General features: G+C 31.4%; 1 protein-coding gene, 1 long non-coding RNA gene and 2 other non-coding genes across 4 annotated transcripts; all 4 read left to right on the top strand.

Annotated features, from left to right (window-relative positions):
• Window positions 1-2,960: 2,960 nt before the first annotated feature.
• LOC112328647 (uncharacterized) lies at window positions 2,961-4,579 on the top strand. The gene is made up of 2 exons (XR_002983724.2): window positions 2,961-3,121; window positions 3,783-4,579. It is a non-coding gene; the product is annotated as an uncharacterized LOC112328647 (long non-coding RNA).
• LOC112328706 (small nucleolar RNA SNORD25) lies at window positions 3,417-3,502 on the top strand. The gene has a single exon (XR_002983895.1). It is a non-coding gene; the product is annotated as a small nucleolar RNA SNORD25 (small nucleolar RNA).
• On the top strand, window positions 3,597-3,741 carry LOC112328711 (small nucleolar RNA snoR136). The gene has a single exon (XR_002983900.2). It is a non-coding gene; the product is annotated as a small nucleolar RNA snoR136 (small nucleolar RNA).
• A 5,635-nt stretch (window positions 4,580-10,214) lies between the features above and the next one.
• LOC7454857 (probable protein phosphatase 2C 25) lies at window positions 10,215-12,421 on the top strand. The gene is made up of 4 exons (XM_002313951.4): window positions 10,215-10,807; window positions 11,188-11,526; window positions 11,635-11,814; window positions 11,899-12,421. The coding sequence occupies exons 1-4, from the start codon at window positions 10,238-10,240 to the stop codon at window positions 12,058-12,060; spliced, it is 1,251 nt and encodes a 416-aa protein (XP_002313987.4). The 5' UTR covers window positions 10,215-10,237; the 3' UTR covers window positions 12,061-12,421.
• The last annotated feature ends 6,561 nt before the right edge of the window (window positions 12,422-18,982 follow it).

Consider the following 18,982-nt stretch of genomic DNA (forward strand, 5'->3'; position numbering starts at 1 on the left):
ACAACTAACTTGTCGAGAATAGCTTTTGATTTAGTAAATGTTGTGTTTTTCAAATACGGTAATCTTTTTCAAATAATATTATTTTGTCAATTTTTTTAGATTAATGTGCTAATTAAAAAAAATAGATGTACTGCTACTATATGGGAAAAATAATGAAAATGACACTACAAAGATTGATTAGTTACAAGTTTTGATGAAGTCCTGTTTGGTAGGCTAGCTCCAGTACATGGTGGTCCCGGCTTTGTCGTGCGGCGACTCGAAGAGGTTGCGTGTATGACAACCAGTAAAGGACACTGTAGATTAGACCAGGGCCACCAGGCAAAAAGCCACTCGTTTTTTTTCTGTAAAGGGCTTGACGGGGGCACTTGGCCTCAAGATTCTAGTATATTGAAGAATATAATTGTCTTATTGTAGAATTATATTGAGAAGAAACGTTGTCGATTAAATAGTGTTTTTTATTTTTTATTTTTTAAGTTTTTTCTACTCAAGCCACCTAGCTCTTTTTTAAAAATAAAAAATCTCCCTTCCACGTTTCGTTGGCAGGTAAATTAGTTTAATAATTTATATTAATTTTTTTATATAATTAAAATAATGTAACAAAATATGTTGACATTAGGTTAATACTTGATTTTGCAAATAAAAATAAACATAATTTCATTGCTTAAAAAAATTGAAAATACAAGGATTCAAATTGGAAGCAAAAAAAATATACAAGTTTTTTTAAAGTGTTCATCGGGAGCCCTTTCAGATAACTTGTTTTCTATATTTTTTTTATTTTCCTTTTTAATCTATTTAATTTAAAACTTTTATATTCTAGATAAAAATTTTATTTTGTTCATGAATCCTATAATTTTTAAAGATGAGAGTTACAATTGCTGTAAAGAGGTGGAAGAGATGGAAAATGAGCCGCTGGAGAGATTCCATGAATAAAAACAATTCAATTTGATATCAACATGTTTAGCTCAGAAAGAGTTTATCGGGACCGATAGAAATTTCTTTTTATGTTTAATTTTATATTTTTAATTGATATAAAGGTGTATTGAGTTGATAAATTATTGAAATTATAATTGAAAGCATCATGTGTTTTCAAGTAAATAAAGGTTAAAAATTGGTTTTTTTTTTTTTTTCAAAAGACCTTGGCTTGATTTTTCAGCCATCTCTTCCATTGTCAAAATCCAGACAAGAAAGTGACACGTCATTTGTTTTATTATCTAGAAAGTGACACATTGTTTTTATTTATTATTTTTTAAATAAAAAGACAAAAAACATGACAAAAAGTAAAACGACCATAGCCTCAGAAGCCCTTGTGTGTTATGCCTTCTTTCTGCTAAGCTTGACGCCCGGGGCTCATCTCTTTGGTCTATTGGTTGCCCCCTCAAATGTCTTTATTATTTAACCAAGTAAATCTAGAACATGTCATTTCAATATTTTCCATAACAATAATTATTTATAATTTAAACTGTGTGGAAAAAACACTCTGTAAATCCAGTGTTTTTCCTGATTTATCCTTATATTATTATTATTATTATTATTATTATTATTATCTAGAGTGGGGTGATTGTTATGCAACTGTATTATTTATCTGCTTACATTTTACTATGGACATATTTATCACTTTTTTTTTTCCTATAAATTTAAGTGAAAAATACGTGAGGTGAAAATTGTGCAGCTACACTGTTCATCCTCTTATATTTTACCTTAGACGACATTGTTTATTTTTTTTAGGTTTACTATAAATTTATGGAGAAAAACAATATTAAACCTGGTTGAGTTCATGGTTCAAGTTCATCCTAAATAAAATAAAACGTATGAGATGAACACTGTGCAAATACACTGCTTACCCCCTCATGTTTTACTATGAAAGACAATAGTCTTTTTTTTAAAAAAGATTTTGCTATAAATTTAAAGAGAAAATATGTAAGGTGAACATTGTGTAATTGCATTGTTTATCTTCTCTCTTTTATGTTATTTATAAAGCCTATTTAAAATAATAATTATTTTGTAATTATGTATTTAATCTTTGAGGAGGTTTTTTTGATATATATATATATATATATTAATTTTTTGTATAGATAAACTTTATTTTTTAAAATAAAAAGAGATTTATTTTCAAATAATATTTCTAACATGTGCAGTCTTGTATATTATTTTTTTTCTTTTATTTTATTCAAGCAATTTAATGTGTGTATCTATTTTTATTATCATTTGATTGAATAAAAAAATTATTTTAATTAACAAATTTAGCAAACAGAACTGTATAAATATCACATATTGCGAAATTAAATATCTTCATCTACACTTTTCTTTTGATTTTTTCAATTTTTATTTTTAGTTATCGTTTATGATTTTTTTTCTACTTATCAACACGCATAGTTCTCAATTTATTTAATTGTATGTACGTATAAAGTTTTTTTATTTTCACTTAAAAGTTTTTTAAATATAAAAACATGTTGAAAATATATATATATATATATATATATATATATATATATATAATTATTTTTTGAAAACAAATATCTAATTTATGGTAAAACACGGGTTAAATATCTATTAATTTATTAAAATTACATAAAATCCATTAGGATTACTAGTTACCTTAGAGGTTCAGAACGATACCATTCCACTTGTATACAAGAAAAGAATAAAAAATATTATTCTAGAAATATCTATTAATTTCTCCGAAACCAATCTCTTGAAATACGGGCCGCTCTCGAAGATCCACAAAAATGCAACAAATGAGATTAGAATAATAAAAAAGTCTCATCTAAAACCTGGCCCAAACTGCAAAGCGAACGAGGAACAAAACCCACAGTGTACACATCGTTCAAGGCTGAAATTGAAAAAGCCCACATGTTCCTGGGGGTTATTAAAAAAAGCCCATTTGTTGAATACAAATAAGCATCTTAAAAGTCCATTTATGGAGGACAAATAAGTATTTGCATGTTAAATATTAGGGTAAACACACGACCCGCTTCTTTAAAGAACCCGCATATCCGCCGTCTCGTTTCCCCGTCTCTCTCTATAAAAGAAGGTCGCTCCTCTACCAGTCTCTCTTCAAAGCATCTCTTCAGCGACATCTCATTAGTGTTCGTGCTCTTCTCCCTCTTTCTGTACTGCCGAGGTAAAGTATTTTAAAGGAAATCTAATTAAAATTCCGAACACCAAATTTGGGTTTTTTTCCTTTGCTTTTCCACAAAGAGAAGGCTTCTTTATCTGGTCAGTGTGGATTTTTAATTCCCATATGACTCGTTCCCTAGAAGCGAAAGTGGTTGTGTTGCTCTTTTAACATCTCTCCCTCAGCCCTTTTACTTTTGGTTGCTTTGGGAGTCCATTTGGGCACCTACATTCGAATTTCATCATTTACCCATTTGAATTTTCAATGTTTTTTTAAAGAAAATTAGGAGTTTTAGTATTAAAAGAACAGTGATGAGTCAATACAGACCTGTAATGACTTGCGGTAATGATCGCAACACTTTATGAACATCTAAGGGACTGAGTTCTTTTTAATACTTCTCTTTTTTCATTTTCTTTATTGCTGATGTCTTACAGATTAAAATAATTTCCTCTGATATTAATTTTGGTATTATCTTATTTCTGAGGCTTCATATCTTTGTTTTATAAAAAGCTAAAACTAAGATTTGATAATTTTATGCTTGTATCAGTGAAGCCTAAAAAAGTTTGTCCCCCTCGCTATCCAGAGCTTCCTTTTGTTTTGCATTTGGACGTCGGGGAACTACATTGTGATTTTTGCAATATTGAATGTAAATTTTTTTCCTTGTTAGCTTATTTGCAGTCAGTTGATAGCACTATTTTCCGTTGAAAAATGACGCGGTGAAGAAATTTTAAGATCGATGCAACGATTTTTAATCGTTATAGATATGCGAGAACTTTGGCCGTGAATTGTTCGTTCAATTTTAAAAATAAATATGAAGATCGGATATTCGAAAAGTTGGATTGAAACTGAACGTAAATCAGTTGATGTGATATAATTTTGCAGCTTGAATTTTTTTTGCGAAGTTCAGAATCTCCATATCGGAATTCGACAATAAATCTTCCTGCCACGCCAGTGTTTTTCAGCCAGCTTCCTGTGGAATAGAATCAATCTTGTAGTGTTTTCTATGATTAATCTTTTGCTTGGAAGCTGATTGCAAATTTCATTTGAAGCTGATTTGCTACCTTATGGCTCATCAACCAGCACGCATGCAGAATGAAACTGTTACTTCAGGAGTTGCTGCAATTGAAGGCTTGCAGAGGATATAAATCTGGGGTATCAGTTGATGTAAGAAATTAAAAATGCTGCCGTAAATTCAGTAATAAAATGACAACTAGAACTTTCTTAAGCTGTGATTCTCCGGAGGTTGTGATTCAGTAATAAAATGACGACTAGAATTTTTAAAAAATTGGAAGCATGTAAAAAACTATAAATAAACACTGCTAAAGTTGAGACCATTATGTACTATATAGTTTTCAATCTTGACACGGCCTGTAGAATTGATTTGGAACCTGAGAAGGCCCGGTTAGGAGTAGGCAAAATTTAGACTTGTAATTAGCCCAATGAAATTTTTATGTATGGAACAAATATTAATGGGTTGTGTCTTCTTAAAAAACAAGGAGTGTAAAAGTGTTAAAATAGTAGTTTCAGTTTGATGGATAAACAAATTATACAAAAAAATACAGAAAATATAGGTGTTGCCTCTATATAAAAAAATTAAATTAAAGTATTTTCCCTTACTCGGCCTAGCTTTACCTTCAAAGGTGTGTTGAGATCATTTTTTTATTGATTGCTAGCTTTATCAAAGTTCATTATATAAATAATAAAAAATTAATTATTTTTTTATTGTTGAATTGAAAACCTATTAATATATATATTTTATGTTCATATGACTTTTTTTTTGTTTTTTAAATGTATGGATAAAAAATTTTATTGATTTAAATACTTTGACTTAAAATAAAAAGATAATATATTTATAATGTGAGATAAAAAATATTTTGAAATAATTTTTTAAACTTTATTATTTGTAACATATATAAATTGTTTCTTGATTTTTTGAATGTAAAATATCAAAACTTTAAATATATTTTTTAATTTTTTTAAATTCCATCCACATCAACTATTATGAGTTATGACACTAGACCAAGTCAACTTTCGACCCAGCTCCTTGACGAAGGTTTAATAACTATTGATGTAAGAAATTAAAAAATAGGACATGTTCGACCCAGCACCCAATCAGTGGTTGAGTGGAGCTTCTGGCGTCATTTATTTGGTGGACGAAAATAGGACATGTTCGATATTTGAGGTTGCAGTTGCTAGTTACGGTAGGCCCATTGCTTCTGAGTTCAGATAGAGCCTGAATTTGACATCAACGGTCCATTAAAAGTCCACGCAAGCACTCCCATGGACGGCCTGCCAACGACAAACAACATTGTCCGTCAAGAAAGGTCAAGACACTAAAAAAAGGTGTTCGAACTCCAGTCATAAAAGAAAACGGAAAATACTAGTGCTCTAATATATGATAATTTTATTTGTGTAAATACTCTCGTCATTAATGATCTATTGTGTGCCTGTGGTTTGAAAATTTTCAAAATAAATAAATTTTACTGTTGATCATGGAGTAGCTAATCAAATATTAAAAACAAGATAATATTCACATACGGGAATTTAAGATAATAATACACAAAAATTGTGTTTTCCGAATATTTAAAATCTCACATACCTGGAGAGGTAATATTTGTCTTGTTGCACCGGTCATGTTAGCTTTCATAGAGACGAACTTTTCTCTTGAAGGTCACCTCCCCTTCCTCTTCTTAAACACTCTTAAAGGATGTCGCTGGGGATTTTATATAGTTTGTTTAAATATAATATATCCTTCATAAATAATTTTGATGATAGAACTAAAAAGGCTGCATTTAGATCTAGATTGTGTATCTATTTTTTATTTATTTATTAGAGTGGCATGTGGTTGGCCATCGAAAGTTCTTGTTAGGTTTTAATAGCGTCTTTGAAAATTATGGTTGTTTTTATTTTTTAAAGTGTTTTTTACTCGGAAATGCATTAAAATAATATATTTTTTTATTTTTTAAAAATTATTTTTGATATTAGCGTATCAAAATATTTAAAAATACTAAAAAATAATTAGTTTAAAATAAAAAAATAATTTTTTTCAAAATTTGTTTTCAAAAATAAAAAAAACAAGGTAAAAATATCATGCACAACTAGGGATTTAAGCTTGTTGTGGATGAGACAGCAAGTTATGTCGAAGAAAAATTGGGATTGGCGATTTAGATTAGCAGAGTGATTGTTTGATAAAAACAAGATCTTTCACATCTAAAAGTCAACGATGAAGAATATCCATCATAAAAAGAAGAAGAAAGAGAAAACATTTTCCACCAACGGAAATTGATTGGCAACAACTTTTCCGACCAGGTTATGTTATCTAAGATTTACAGTTTAGTATACTTGTGTTGACTTGATCGATTGGTCCCGTGATAAACTTAACTCATATCTGGTAATGGTAATGGTTCTGTATTGTGTTTGAAACTTCATTTTAAAATATATTTAAATAAAATAATATCAACTTAATTTAATAATTTTTTTAAAGATTTATTAGATAATTTTGATACGTGAATATTAAAAATATCAAAAACCATTTGAAAACATGTTTATGCACAAATCTACATAGTGTATTATGAAACAAACACCTAATATTTTATTCGTGAGTTTTTTTTTATTTAGTTCTATAAATTAAAATGATGCTCAAGTTATCTGGTTTTCAAGGTTGACTATATAATTGTTTAGAATCTCCATTTCATGTGAATTTTATTATTAAGACTGTGTTTTTCGAAAAATGATTTCCGGAAAATCACTTTCCAAACTTTTATATGTTTGTTTGCTATTAGAAAAGTTGGTCAATGAAAAACACTTTCCGATCAAAGAAAAATTTAGTTTGGTTTCCAGGGAAGTGTTTTCCTTTTATTTTGGGCGGAAAACACTTTTCCGGAAGTTGTGAAAAATTTAGAAATGTCATATTATTTGCTGATTATATCAAACTTAGTCCTCAAACTTTTGATTGCTATATATATTTTGTTTTTAATATTTTTTTTAATTTCAACCCTTAGAATTTAATTTTTATATTAATTTTGGTCCTCATTTTTATAATTTTTATTTGATTTTCCCTTATTATTTTTTAATTAAAATTTTTTATCTATCAAATTTAGTACTCATTCTTTTGATTGTTACTTATTTTATTTGAAATAATTTATGAAATGTTAATTATTATTATTTTAATTTATTCATCTTTCATTTTTTTTATTTTTTAAATTCGATCTCTATTATTTTGATTATTATTTATTTTATTTGAGATAATTTATAAAATTATATTTTTTTTCAATTTCACTCTCATTCAACTTTTTAATTTGTAAGATTTGTTTCTTATTATTTTAATAAACTTGAAAAAAAATAAAACATTAATAAGTTATTTTCCAGTTTATTTTTCATGACATAACCAAAAACTGGAAAGTGTTTTCCAATTTATTTTCCATTATACTACCAAACATTGAAAAATAATTCACTTTCTCGAAATTCATTTTTTAAAAAAACCCTAGTTTTCAGAAAACAAATAGAGCCTAATTAATACTGTGTCTTGTAGAAATAAAAATAATGGAATAATATTGGCAAGTTTTGATGCACATGGCAGAGATGGAAAATTATTAAATTTATTAGTGGCAGTGCTACCAAAATGTTGTTTGTCTAGAATTTAAGTATTTTTTGTTTAAAATTAATTATTTTTTATATTTTTAAATTATTTTGACATACTAATATTAAATATAAAAAATAAAAAATAAAAATATTATTTAAATATATTTTTAAATTAAAAAAAAACTTGTAAATAGTCCCTAAAAATGAAAATGAAGCTTACCGTTTTAATTTGGTTACAGAGCGCTGGTGACATTGATATTTAACAGACGGCGATAACGGTAACCAAACAGAACCACGCTGTCGACAACGGTTACTTCAGAGAAGTTGCGCTCGAGCAGGTCAGGATGGGACCCACGGTTCTGCTCACAGCGACATCTTCCAGGCTAGAATAATAATATAATAATAATAATAATAATAATAATAATAATAATAAAATAACAGCGAGAGTCAAGAACACTCATTCACACTGCCACTCATTCACACTGCCACTCCCGCATTCTCAATCACATCCTTAACGTGTTTGACTAGAATATCGTGAAAAAAAAAAATCATGGTTTCACACAAACACTCCCTCCCTCCCTCTTGCTACTATTATTTCCCAAGAAAGGCGCCCTTGACGTTGCCTGGAAAGGCGCTCCCACTCATGAATGTAGAAGAAAAAAAAAACTTCGTAATTCTATCTTGAAGGTATTTATTTTTGTGTTCAAATATTATTTTTTTATTTTATTTTTTAAATTAATTTATTTACGAGCATAGATTATTTTGATGTTATATTAAAAATAAATATATTATTTTCATATATTTATATTAAAATATTATTTAAAAAAACAACTTAGAATCACATATTGACCCACCTTCGTACCTAGTTGAAAACTTATGATGGTATTGAAATGGAATCCGCGGATTCACTCAGCCAAACCAAACTAGAAAAGCATTTTCGGGAACTACCTTGCACCGTGTTGGAAAACACACACAAAATTGGCTTGAAAATAGCTGGATGGTCACGAAAACTCCGAGGTGATTAGTTGTGGTCTCCTATGTTGGAGTGTTTATATTAGAAGTGGTTTGTTTTTTATTTTAAAAATAATTTAATTTTTTTATTTTAAATTAATATTTTTTATTGCTTTTTAAATTATTTTAATGTACTATGTAAAAAAATAATTTTTTTTTATTTTGATATATTTCTGAGCGAAAACACTTTAAAAAGTAACCGCTATCACACTCCCAAACACTCTCTAAAACCCATTTGTTTTTGCGTTTCAAAAGTGTTTTTTATAAAAATTGATTTTTTTTATATTTTTATACTTTAAATTAATATTTTTTAATGTTTTCAGATCATTTTAATATGTTGGTATCAAGGATAATTTTTTTAAAATAAAAACAAATTATTTTGATATATTTTCAAATAAAAAATTAAAAAATAATAATTAACACACTCTCAAACACTCTTATAAAAAAATATCTCTTGCTTCGAAAGAAATATTTTTTAAAACAAATTTTTATTTGAGCTTGACCATAGAATTTTTCATTGTTCTGTATATTGATTATAAATTTCATGGAGATTGTGATGAATTCGTTTTATATATATAGATTTAATAAGAAAAAGAACGTTTTTGTTTAAATAAACTTGCTGGTTGCTGTCTTGAATTTATCAAAGTGCTTATATGTTTGTAAAAACGAAACAAACAAAAATGCATGCCTTGTTTTGCCTGTAGCATCCTTCTCGACATTTTGTTTTCTTCAGTTAACCTTTGAGCTCGTGAATTGTTATATGCAAATCTAATATGCAATATTTAAATATAAAGAAGATGCTCATAAATATTAATAGATAATAAAACAATTATCTTGTTATTTTTACTGCAATTTCTTTACAATATTATTATTAACATGTACACACCATGGAGTCGGGATTTTTATATATATATTTTTATTTAACCTTACTTTTCATGATAAGTTTTTAGTTTAAAAACAATGATTCTCATAAAAAGAAAAACATCAAAACAAAAAAGAAATAAATAAATAAGAAAAGCAAGTTTTGATTAAAATAATATATTTTTCCATCTTTATTCAAATGATTAAGTTTTCTTAATAATCTTTATTTTTTTGTTCAAAAGACAAGTTGATTATAAAAAAGTTATATGCTTGTGAAAAACATTAATAAAAAAATAAAAATTCATGAAATAAAAAATATATTTTTATATAATCTTTACAATAAAACAAAATTCATTTTAAAAACTATCCCACGGCATTGTCCTAGAAAAAACGAAAAAACTAGGAGCCCTACTATTTACGTGGACACTACTAGGAAATGGTAAGAAATACAAGTAAAAACACGCATCAAAGATTCAATTCAGGCCACCTTACTAGGAAAATCCGTTGACCATGAAAATCTTCTGACCCTTTCCCAGGAAGCTAAAACAAAAAAAAATAATCCAAGGGCAACATCGACATTATGGAACAGAGCATTGGCCACAGATCACTAGGAAGAAAACCACTACAAATAACCTCCTAACATTTCCACAATAGCAATCCTCTTCTTTCATGCAACAGATTCAGAGACAAACAAACCAGAGAACAAAAGGAGTCACAAAAAGCGAACGTAGTAAAACTCAAAACAAACATCACACGAGAAGAAAAAAAATGTCGTGCTCTGTTGCCGTGTCGAATTCTCCTGTATTCTCTCCATCAACAACTCTCTTCCGCAGCAAAACAGTGGTATCAATCCCTTCACCACCAGCAGAAACCATAGCACTAACACTAACCCATTCAAAACCAACAACACAATCTCCATCTTCTTCAACTACTTCTTGTTCTTCTCCCTCTCCGTTTCGATATCGCCTTCAAAAACCATTAACTGGGTTCAATTCTTCTTCTTCTCTGGCTTCGGGTTCGGGGGCGGCCGCGACGCTCTTGAAGAGGAAGAGGCCGACGAGGCTGGATATACCGGTTGTTATGGGGTTTGGAGGAGGGCTGGCGACGCCCAGGGAGGTGGAGGGAGCGGAACTGGAGAGAGAAGGGTATGGCTATTCTGTTTATTGTAAGAGAGGAAGGAGAGAGGCTATGGAGGATCGCTTTTCTGCCGTCGTTGACCTTGAAGGAGATGCCAAGCAGGTAATTTCATGGTTTTCTGCTGTGTGAATTTTTTTCTGTTTTCGTTTTCTTCCTCTGTCTAGGTATGGCTATTCATTGGATTGGTATGTGAAATAAAATTGTGGAATTCTGGATTATATCAAAGATTAAACATGGAATTAGATAATAACGAGCTTCAGTTTAAGGAATTCTGGAAAATATCAAAGAATATGAAAATAATTGCTGTAAATGAAGTCTTTTGATCATCTAGACACATGTTTTTGGTTATGGTAATTTTCAAGGCTAAACTAAATATGGAACCCGATATGGAAATTTGTTATATGTTGTGTTGATTAATATTGAGGCTCTTTGTTTGATTTAAAATTTGTGTCTTATAATCTATATATGCATTGTGTTTGCAGGCTTTCTTTGCTATTTTTGATGGACATGGGGGTGCTAAAGCTGCTGAATTTGCAGCAGGGAATTTAGATAAGAATATTTTAGATGAAGTTGCTAGGAGGGACGAAGAAGACATTAAGGATGCGGTTAAGTATGGTTATTTGAATACCGATGCTCAGTTTTTAAAAGAAGATATTAGAGGTGGCTCCTGCTGCGTGACAGCTTTAATTAGGAAGGGGAACCTTGTTGTATCTAATGCCGGTGATTGTCGTGCTGTTATGAGTAGAGGAGGTGTTGCTGAGGCCCTCACAGCCGATCACCGGCCTTCCAGGGAAGACGAGAAGGACAGGATTGAGTCCATGGTAAGCAGTTTGTCACCATATTATGCACGCTCTTGCATAGAAATACAGGGTCTGAGAAAAACTTTGTTTGAATGGGAACTAATGAATTTTATGGAATTTGTTTTGCAGGGTGGCTATGTTGATTTAATCCATGGAACTTGGAGAATTCAGGGATCCTTGGCTGTGTCCAGGGGAATTGGAGATAATCATCTTAAACAGTGGGTAATAGCTGAGCCTGACACAAACGTTGTTAGAATTAAGCCAGATCATGAGTTCTTAATCTTAGCTTCTGATGGCTTATGGGATAAGGTATGTTCTCGCTAGCAATCTTTTCCCTCTAAAGGAATTTCACTAGCTCAAATAATCTAAATGAAGTCCTTTACATGGTTTCAGGTTGGTAATCAAGAAGCTGTTGATATTGCTCGCCGATTGTGCTTAGGGGTTGAAAAGGCAGAACCATTATCTGCCTGTAAAAAGCTTGCTGATCTCTCTGTTTTGCGAGGCTCTTGTGATGATATTAGTGTGATGCTGATCCAATTGGGACGCTATGTATGATTAAAGCATTCTTAGTTTAAAGACGGGAACTTAGCTGACACATACGCTGATAGATATTTATTTTCTGAAAGAACCTTGTAATCGGGAAGCTGAAGGCTAGCAATAAATATGGTAGGAGCGATATTTAAATTCTAGAGGAGCCTGATCTAAAAATAGTTTTTTACAATCCTGGGGATCATTTCACCCATGGCTGAAGACTGGACATAGTAGGATTCTTCTGCTGATATTCTTTTGAATGATTCATTCATTCATTCATTCACTTATAGGTATTCTTTAGTAGAAATTCATTACTCGGTATCCAGAGACCTTGATTTGTATTTTAGGCTTCGCAATAAAGTTATGGCAATACACTTGCAACTGGCATCCTGATTTACTTTGTGGCTTGGCATATAACTTTTGGGATGGGGATTTTCTACTTCAATGGGAGCATCAAATGAATGATGATTGATTTTGATGCATATGGTAAATCGAAAGCATTGTAACGCATCAGAATCTGGAATCTACTTCAACTTCCAAGTGCTCTTAAGAAGGTATAATCACACACATGCGCGCGCTATTAGCTTCTTCTGATCCGGGCCGTCATTTCTCGGTGCCTTGTTGCCCCTGTGTTGGATCAAATTACTTGCTAGCTCCGGTTCAAGTGGCTGCCATATTCGTTATAAATTGAACTAGTTATTAGTAGACCGCCTCCTTCTCCTTGCCCTCTCCATGGTTCGTTGATCATATTTGCTGATATTTCATACCCCTGGCTGGTTATTCTTAAGCATAGAAATTTAGGATTTGTTTAGTATCGTTTCCAGTCTTGGCCTTCGTTTTCGTTTTTAGTTTCTGTTATTTTTAAACAGAGAATTTGTTTGTTTTGGATTTTTTTAATTATTTCAAAAAAATCAAAGTCAACAGCAGCTGTTACAATTTTTTTGAAAACCAATTTGCTGGGCTTTAGAAATATTGGACCATTAGTTATCGGTTTTTATATTTTTTTTTTCTTATGAAAGCTCGAAGACAAAAAAAGAATCGGGCTTTTCCAAAGAATTGCTGCAGCGTTGCTGCTCCCTTTGATTATCATATGCAAAAAAGTCTCCTCCACTTTCCTACCCAATCCCTCTTTATTCTGGCATATAAATGATTGGATCGAAGAGATTATGGCAGATTATGTTCACCAAGAAATGACCCGAAATTAGATCTTGGTGTATTTGAGATTGTTCCTTTTAATCGTAATCAAAGATGTGACTCAGTCAATAGAGTAGCGAGTTTTAAACCTTTTTCCCACTAAGCAGGACCAGCAAGCAAGACTAGTCATTCCCATAGGGATAACAGTCAATCCATTTTAAACATATTCTGGTATAACCTTGCCAGTCTTACAAGGCTAGTAGTTCTCAGCAATGCATACCACGTATAAGCCCCACATACTATTCCATCTATTCTCTCCATTGAGACAAGTTGAACAGCTTCCTTTTATTATAAGAGATTAGAGAACTTGCGAAAGAACCTACCAGCTATAGAAAGAGCTGGAGATAGATACGGCTGAATATAGATACCATGCAGTCCGCGTTGTGACTCGCCCTGGGACCTGAGAAATATTTCCCTAATGAAAGGTGGCGTTTCCTTGATAGGCTAGGAAGCTCTCTTCCTAAGGAGAAGACATGGTTTCCTTTCGAGTCTCCGGATTTGTCTTTTTGTCTTTGGCAGTTATCCGAAGACAAAGTGGCAAGCCTATCCATCAATGGAGGGTGAAATAGGCGCCCATACATGATACATCACTGTGTACTAAACAAAGGGCTTGTTTACAGTAGTAGTAGAAAGAACAAAGGGAAGTGGAATTTCACCGCGAAAGGTAAGGAAGAACTGTGGTTCAACTCCGCAGCTAGCGTGGTTAGCGCAGCACCACAAGCCAGCCAACCAACAAATAGATACGCTTCACAGAAGGAAGAGATAGAATCCAGCTTCTGTCACCAGGAGTGTAAGTTCCCAACAATATCGCTCCGGTTGGAATTAGAGAAACTAAGTTCGTTTCGGTATTATAAGCGGTAGAGCATCGTGATAATTGACTCTTAGATTGAATAGAAACCCGGCCCTTAACGAGCGAAACCCTCGTTATAGGACTTGAGCCAAAGTTATGGAAGTTATGAAGAGGCTTAAGAAGGCGCTGACTTGGATAATTGCCCATGGGACCTCCTCTTCCCAGCCCCCGCATCCGTGGGATAAGCTAGGCGACCTGGAGAACCACAACTCAACTCGTAGTCTCTAGGGTTACAAAACTTACTGAACGAAGAGTAATCCCAGCCAGTGTTTTCGGAACACTGTGGGCGATCGTTAGGCAATACTGCATCTCATCTCTAAGCTTAGTAAAGATGCCACCCTTCTTGTCTTTTGAACGAGAAGGCATAGCTTACCAGCTCGGACAGAAAGTAGCGCCTTGACACAGAGGCATACTTTCTATCTTGGGGCAGTACCTAACTAAAAGGTACATAGAGGAGTGGACCGTATCTATGATACGGGATACGGTCACGCCACTGGTCGCGTGCGTAACCTGAGGAGACACAATAGAGTAGTGAAAACCTTTTAAAGCCAATTTTATTTTATTTTTTTGTTATTATATTTTCTATTAGCATTACAAATGCACCGAAATAGCGAACTTAATTAATAATTATCCTGACTAAATTACATTATTTTTATTTTTTAAGCAATAATAAATTAAGAATTGATACGATTAAGGTAACGTTTGATATGATTTTTATAGATTGATTTAAGTTTTTTTTTTTTTTACTTTTACTTCAAAGAAAAATTATAAGTATGTCTAGATAGAAATAAGTTTTTTACTTAAATCAAAAGTTTGTTATAAAATTGAAATAATTTTGAACTTTTGACTTATGAATTGCGACTTATACTAAATTTGACTTAATTTTTTTTATCAAACTTTTGATTTAAAGTCAAGAGTTATTTCTGATGAAACATGCTTATAATTTTTTTAATAAAAAGTAAAACAACTTAAATTAATTTACTAAACCCATTCAAGAAATAATTAGCCTTAATTTAATTTTACTTTTATCAACCTATATTAAATTAATACCATCGTGTGAAGGCAGAAAAAATGTGGAAGAAAAGAACCTCTACCCACTGACCAAATCTTTCTTTGAGGGACCAATAAGATCCTATTCCAAGGAAATATTCCTCCATTCCTGCCGACTACTGGCGACCCACTAACATCTAATATTTATCTTCATCTCTTGAATTCAAAACAACGACAAAAATATGAATAGCATGGTTCGTTGTCTCTAGGGAATTGTTCAGAACAACGACCCAAGAAAGTGCACCAGGGTCTCTCCACACCACATGTTCCTGATAAGGCCATGGCCTTTCATCCTAGGGGCAAGTTGGGTTCTAGGCTTCTCGGAGTGGGCTCATGTTACTTGTTTTGGTGGTTCCAATTATATGGACCCCGAGCCGAACATAAAATGACCGCAACTATACTTGCAAGATGCACACATGCATGCACTCCTTGTGTAATTACCTTTTAAGATTACTAAGTACTCAAGTCTGAAGTAACTATCTAAACATGGCCTGGGCTCCAAGGAACCTTCTGGGTCCTTAAGCTGTCGTCATGTTTTAGCTGGGCATCAAGATATTTTGTGAAGATCCACTAGCGGGTCTTAATGTTTTTCTAGATATTTTTAAATGGTTTTGATATATTAATATAAAAAAATTAATACTTTAATGTATTTTCACTTTTAAAAAGCATAATCCATTACCACACTAAGCACACTTAATTATCAAATTTACAGGCACGTAATTAACTGATCATGAAGGATGCAATTAGTTGCTTAATGAATGTCATAATTGAGCACTCTTTTTTTTTTTTTTATCATCCTAGGACTCATCATATCAATGTTATTATCTTTGAAACTTTTAGTCTAGATGTTAATTGATTTGTCTCTAGAAGAAATTTACAGGGAATGGCTATTAAAATAAAAAGAGAAATTAATGTTTATTACTGGAAACGCAATAAATATATTAAAATAAATACAAAATTAAAATTACCTCTGAAATTATTATAACTCTTCTTAGTAATCATAGTAGATTACAACAATAATCAATTATCTGCAACAATAATCTATAATGTTTATTTTTTTCTATGTGTGCATGGGAAGATTTTGTGATGTCGATTTCATCACTCGGTAAATACTCTATCTGACAAGATAAAACATAATTTCATTGATTTAAGACAATTTGAGATTTAGGGACCAAATTTGAATATTTAAGAAGTATTCAACCTCTTATGTTTTTCTACCACCATGCACTAATTTGCACGGCCAAAGAATACTCACACTTGTTTTTTTCGGGTCACTTAACTTTTTTTTTTGTTTAATTTGATTCTTTAGCATTGGCTTTTATTTAAGATTGAACTTAATGATTTATTTTGGTTGCTTGGGTATAATGGTATCATATTACCGAGGAAACATTTTGACATCCATTATTTAATTCTCGGTTTGATAAAATAAACTGAAATTTTGTTGATCTAAAACAATTAAGATTTAAGAGATCAAAATGACATCTAAAATAAATGTGAGGGGTTGAAGTGAGCAAACATGTAGGACTTCGTTGGCGGGTGCAACACACGTGTGAGTAAAGTCATTGTGCTGGGGTGATGTGTGTGACTTTACACCTCCACCGAATCCAATCTTCGGCGATGGCATTGAAAGCACCTCGACAAGATCTTCCATGTGGAGTGGTGAATAGTTGTGTTTGATCGACAAGTTGACCTATGTTTCCTTCTTTTTTTTCTTTTTCTTTCTTTTCTTTTTCTTCTTATTAATTCTTACACCGAATCGTCCAAAATAGCAAGGTGGCCAGATATTTTGTTTTTTTGTCAAATTTGATCATCACTTCTTTGTTTTTATGTCAAAATAGCAAGGTTATGTTCTGGGTCATTTTTTCAATTAATTTGTTTTTAAAATTTTATCTTTCAACATTTGGTTGGTTAAGAATTGAGCTTTGTAGGTTTTTTTCAGCTTGCCTTTTACGAGGTAAACTTGATCTCGTGATATAGGTCACAGGGTAGGAAGGTTAACCTAGATTAACATTGAGTTTTTTTTTTCTTTTTTAAACTAATTTTTTTTATTTCATCCTTCAAGTAGGTGTTGGTTGAGAATTGGATTTTCCTTGTTATGGAGTTATCATATAACCTAGTCTTATGACTTGAGTCGTGGGGTTAATAGATCGACCCGGGTTATCTTAAATATATATTTTTTAATTTGATTTCTTCTTTAGTTTTACCCTTCAATATTTGGTTGGTATGAGAAATTTGCTTTATGATTTTTTCCAGTTTGCCATCTATTCCCAAGACCTGAGTCGTGGGATTTAGTTGGCTTGCCTGGTTTTACTGTGGTTATTTTTCTTTTGTCTTTTTTTGTTAATTAATCTCTTTATCTGCATCATCCTCCTATATTATGATTGATTGAGAATTAAGCCTTATAATATTTTCTTATTTATTTTTTACGAGGTTATTAATGTGAACCCAAAGGATAAGAACCTTTTAACGCACAATGAAATTAACAACAAATCCTAAAAAACTAAAATCATGTTGCTTATAATAACTTTGATCAATATATTACCTGAATTAGAGAACAAAAAATATTTGATGAAACTTTGACTTTTTGATTATAAGAATCAAGAACTAAAAGTATAGGAAGAGCTTCATAAAGTCAAAATTCTTTGATAAGTTCAATAAAGTAAATTGAAGAACCAAAATCAAGAGTTTTGTTCACAAAAATACAATGATTTATTGATCACTTGGTTGCCAAAATTTTGAGCTCAACTTTAACTTAAATAGTCCCACAAAGTAACTATAATGGACCATTTGGGTTGTAAGCTAAAAGCCCGAATAAAACCCAAATCAATTAATTAGTTGCTGAAAAATAAATACAAGTCCATGTTTTGTCTTGAAACAATTTAAACCATGAATAACCAAATTTGAATTCTTTAGATATTTGTACTTCTTGATCCTTGTAAAATAAGGATTTAAACCCATAAATACGAAAGGAAACCCATCTTGAACTCAAAGTTGTTACTAGAACCACCATTTACATTTAATAGCCCAAATCAACCCAAAACTAGCCTGCATCAAACTACCCAAACTGCTACTATCCAATCCAAATATGGTATGGTCCAAACCGGCTCTGAACTGATTTAAACAACTTGGACAAACAGTGACACACAAGTCTAAGTGAAACCAAACCATGCAAAATCCAAATCAAACCAAAAACCTCATAAACAAGTTGGAATCCTACATGTCGCTAACAAACTTGACCCCAATTGGATATCCAATAAATTCTTGTTCGATGTGCACCTTTTTTGACAATATGGAAACACAATCTAGAATGTTTTTCTTTGTTGTCCCTTCTTGTTAACTATTTTTTTATGTTATCACCCCCATACATTGGAGTTGTTTAAGAAATGAGTTTTGTTATTTTTTTTTATTTTTTTCTATGAGGTTATATTGGCCCCACGACCTAAAACTTATGTTTGCCAGGTTAGGTCGGTTGACTCGGGCCCTTTTCTTATCCTTTATTAATTTTTCTTTTTCCTTTTCATCATCTACCATTGGTTTGGTTTGGAATTGGGCTTCAAAGTTTTTTGTTTTATGTTTGCTTTATTTGAAGTTATTTTGTTTTCATAATATGTATTGTGGGTTTGACATATCAACCCGAGTTTACTCGAATTTTTTATAGATCCATTTTTAAAATTGAATATTTTCTTTAGTTTTTTTTTATATGAAGTTATCTTGTTCCCGTAATATGTGTTGTAAATTTGACATATTAACTTGAGTTTACTCGAATTTTTTTATGGATCCTTTTTAAAATTGAATATTTTCTTTAGTCCTGTTCAACATTTTGTTGGTTGACATATTTTATTTTTATTTATA

The sequence above is a fragment of the Populus trichocarpa genome, chromosome 9 (assembly GCF_000002775.5).
Source record: "Populus trichocarpa isolate Nisqually-1 chromosome 9, P.trichocarpa_v4.1, whole genome shotgun sequence".
Lineage (NCBI taxonomy): Eukaryota > Viridiplantae > Streptophyta > Magnoliopsida > Malpighiales > Salicaceae > Populus > Populus trichocarpa.

Coding starts and splice junctions, on each gene's coding strand:
- LOC7454857 (XM_002313951.4), top strand. CDS start 10,238: ATGCAACAGATTCAGAGACAAACAAACCAGAGAACAAAAGGAGTCACA. Junction 10,808..11,187: donor TTGAAGGAGATGCCAAGCAG/GTAATTTCATGG, acceptor TTGTGTTTGCAG/GCTTTCTTTGCTATTTTTGA. Junction 11,815..11,898: donor CTGATGGCTTATGGGATAAG/GTATGTTCTCGC, acceptor ACATGGTTTCAG/GTTGGTAATCAAGAAGCTGT.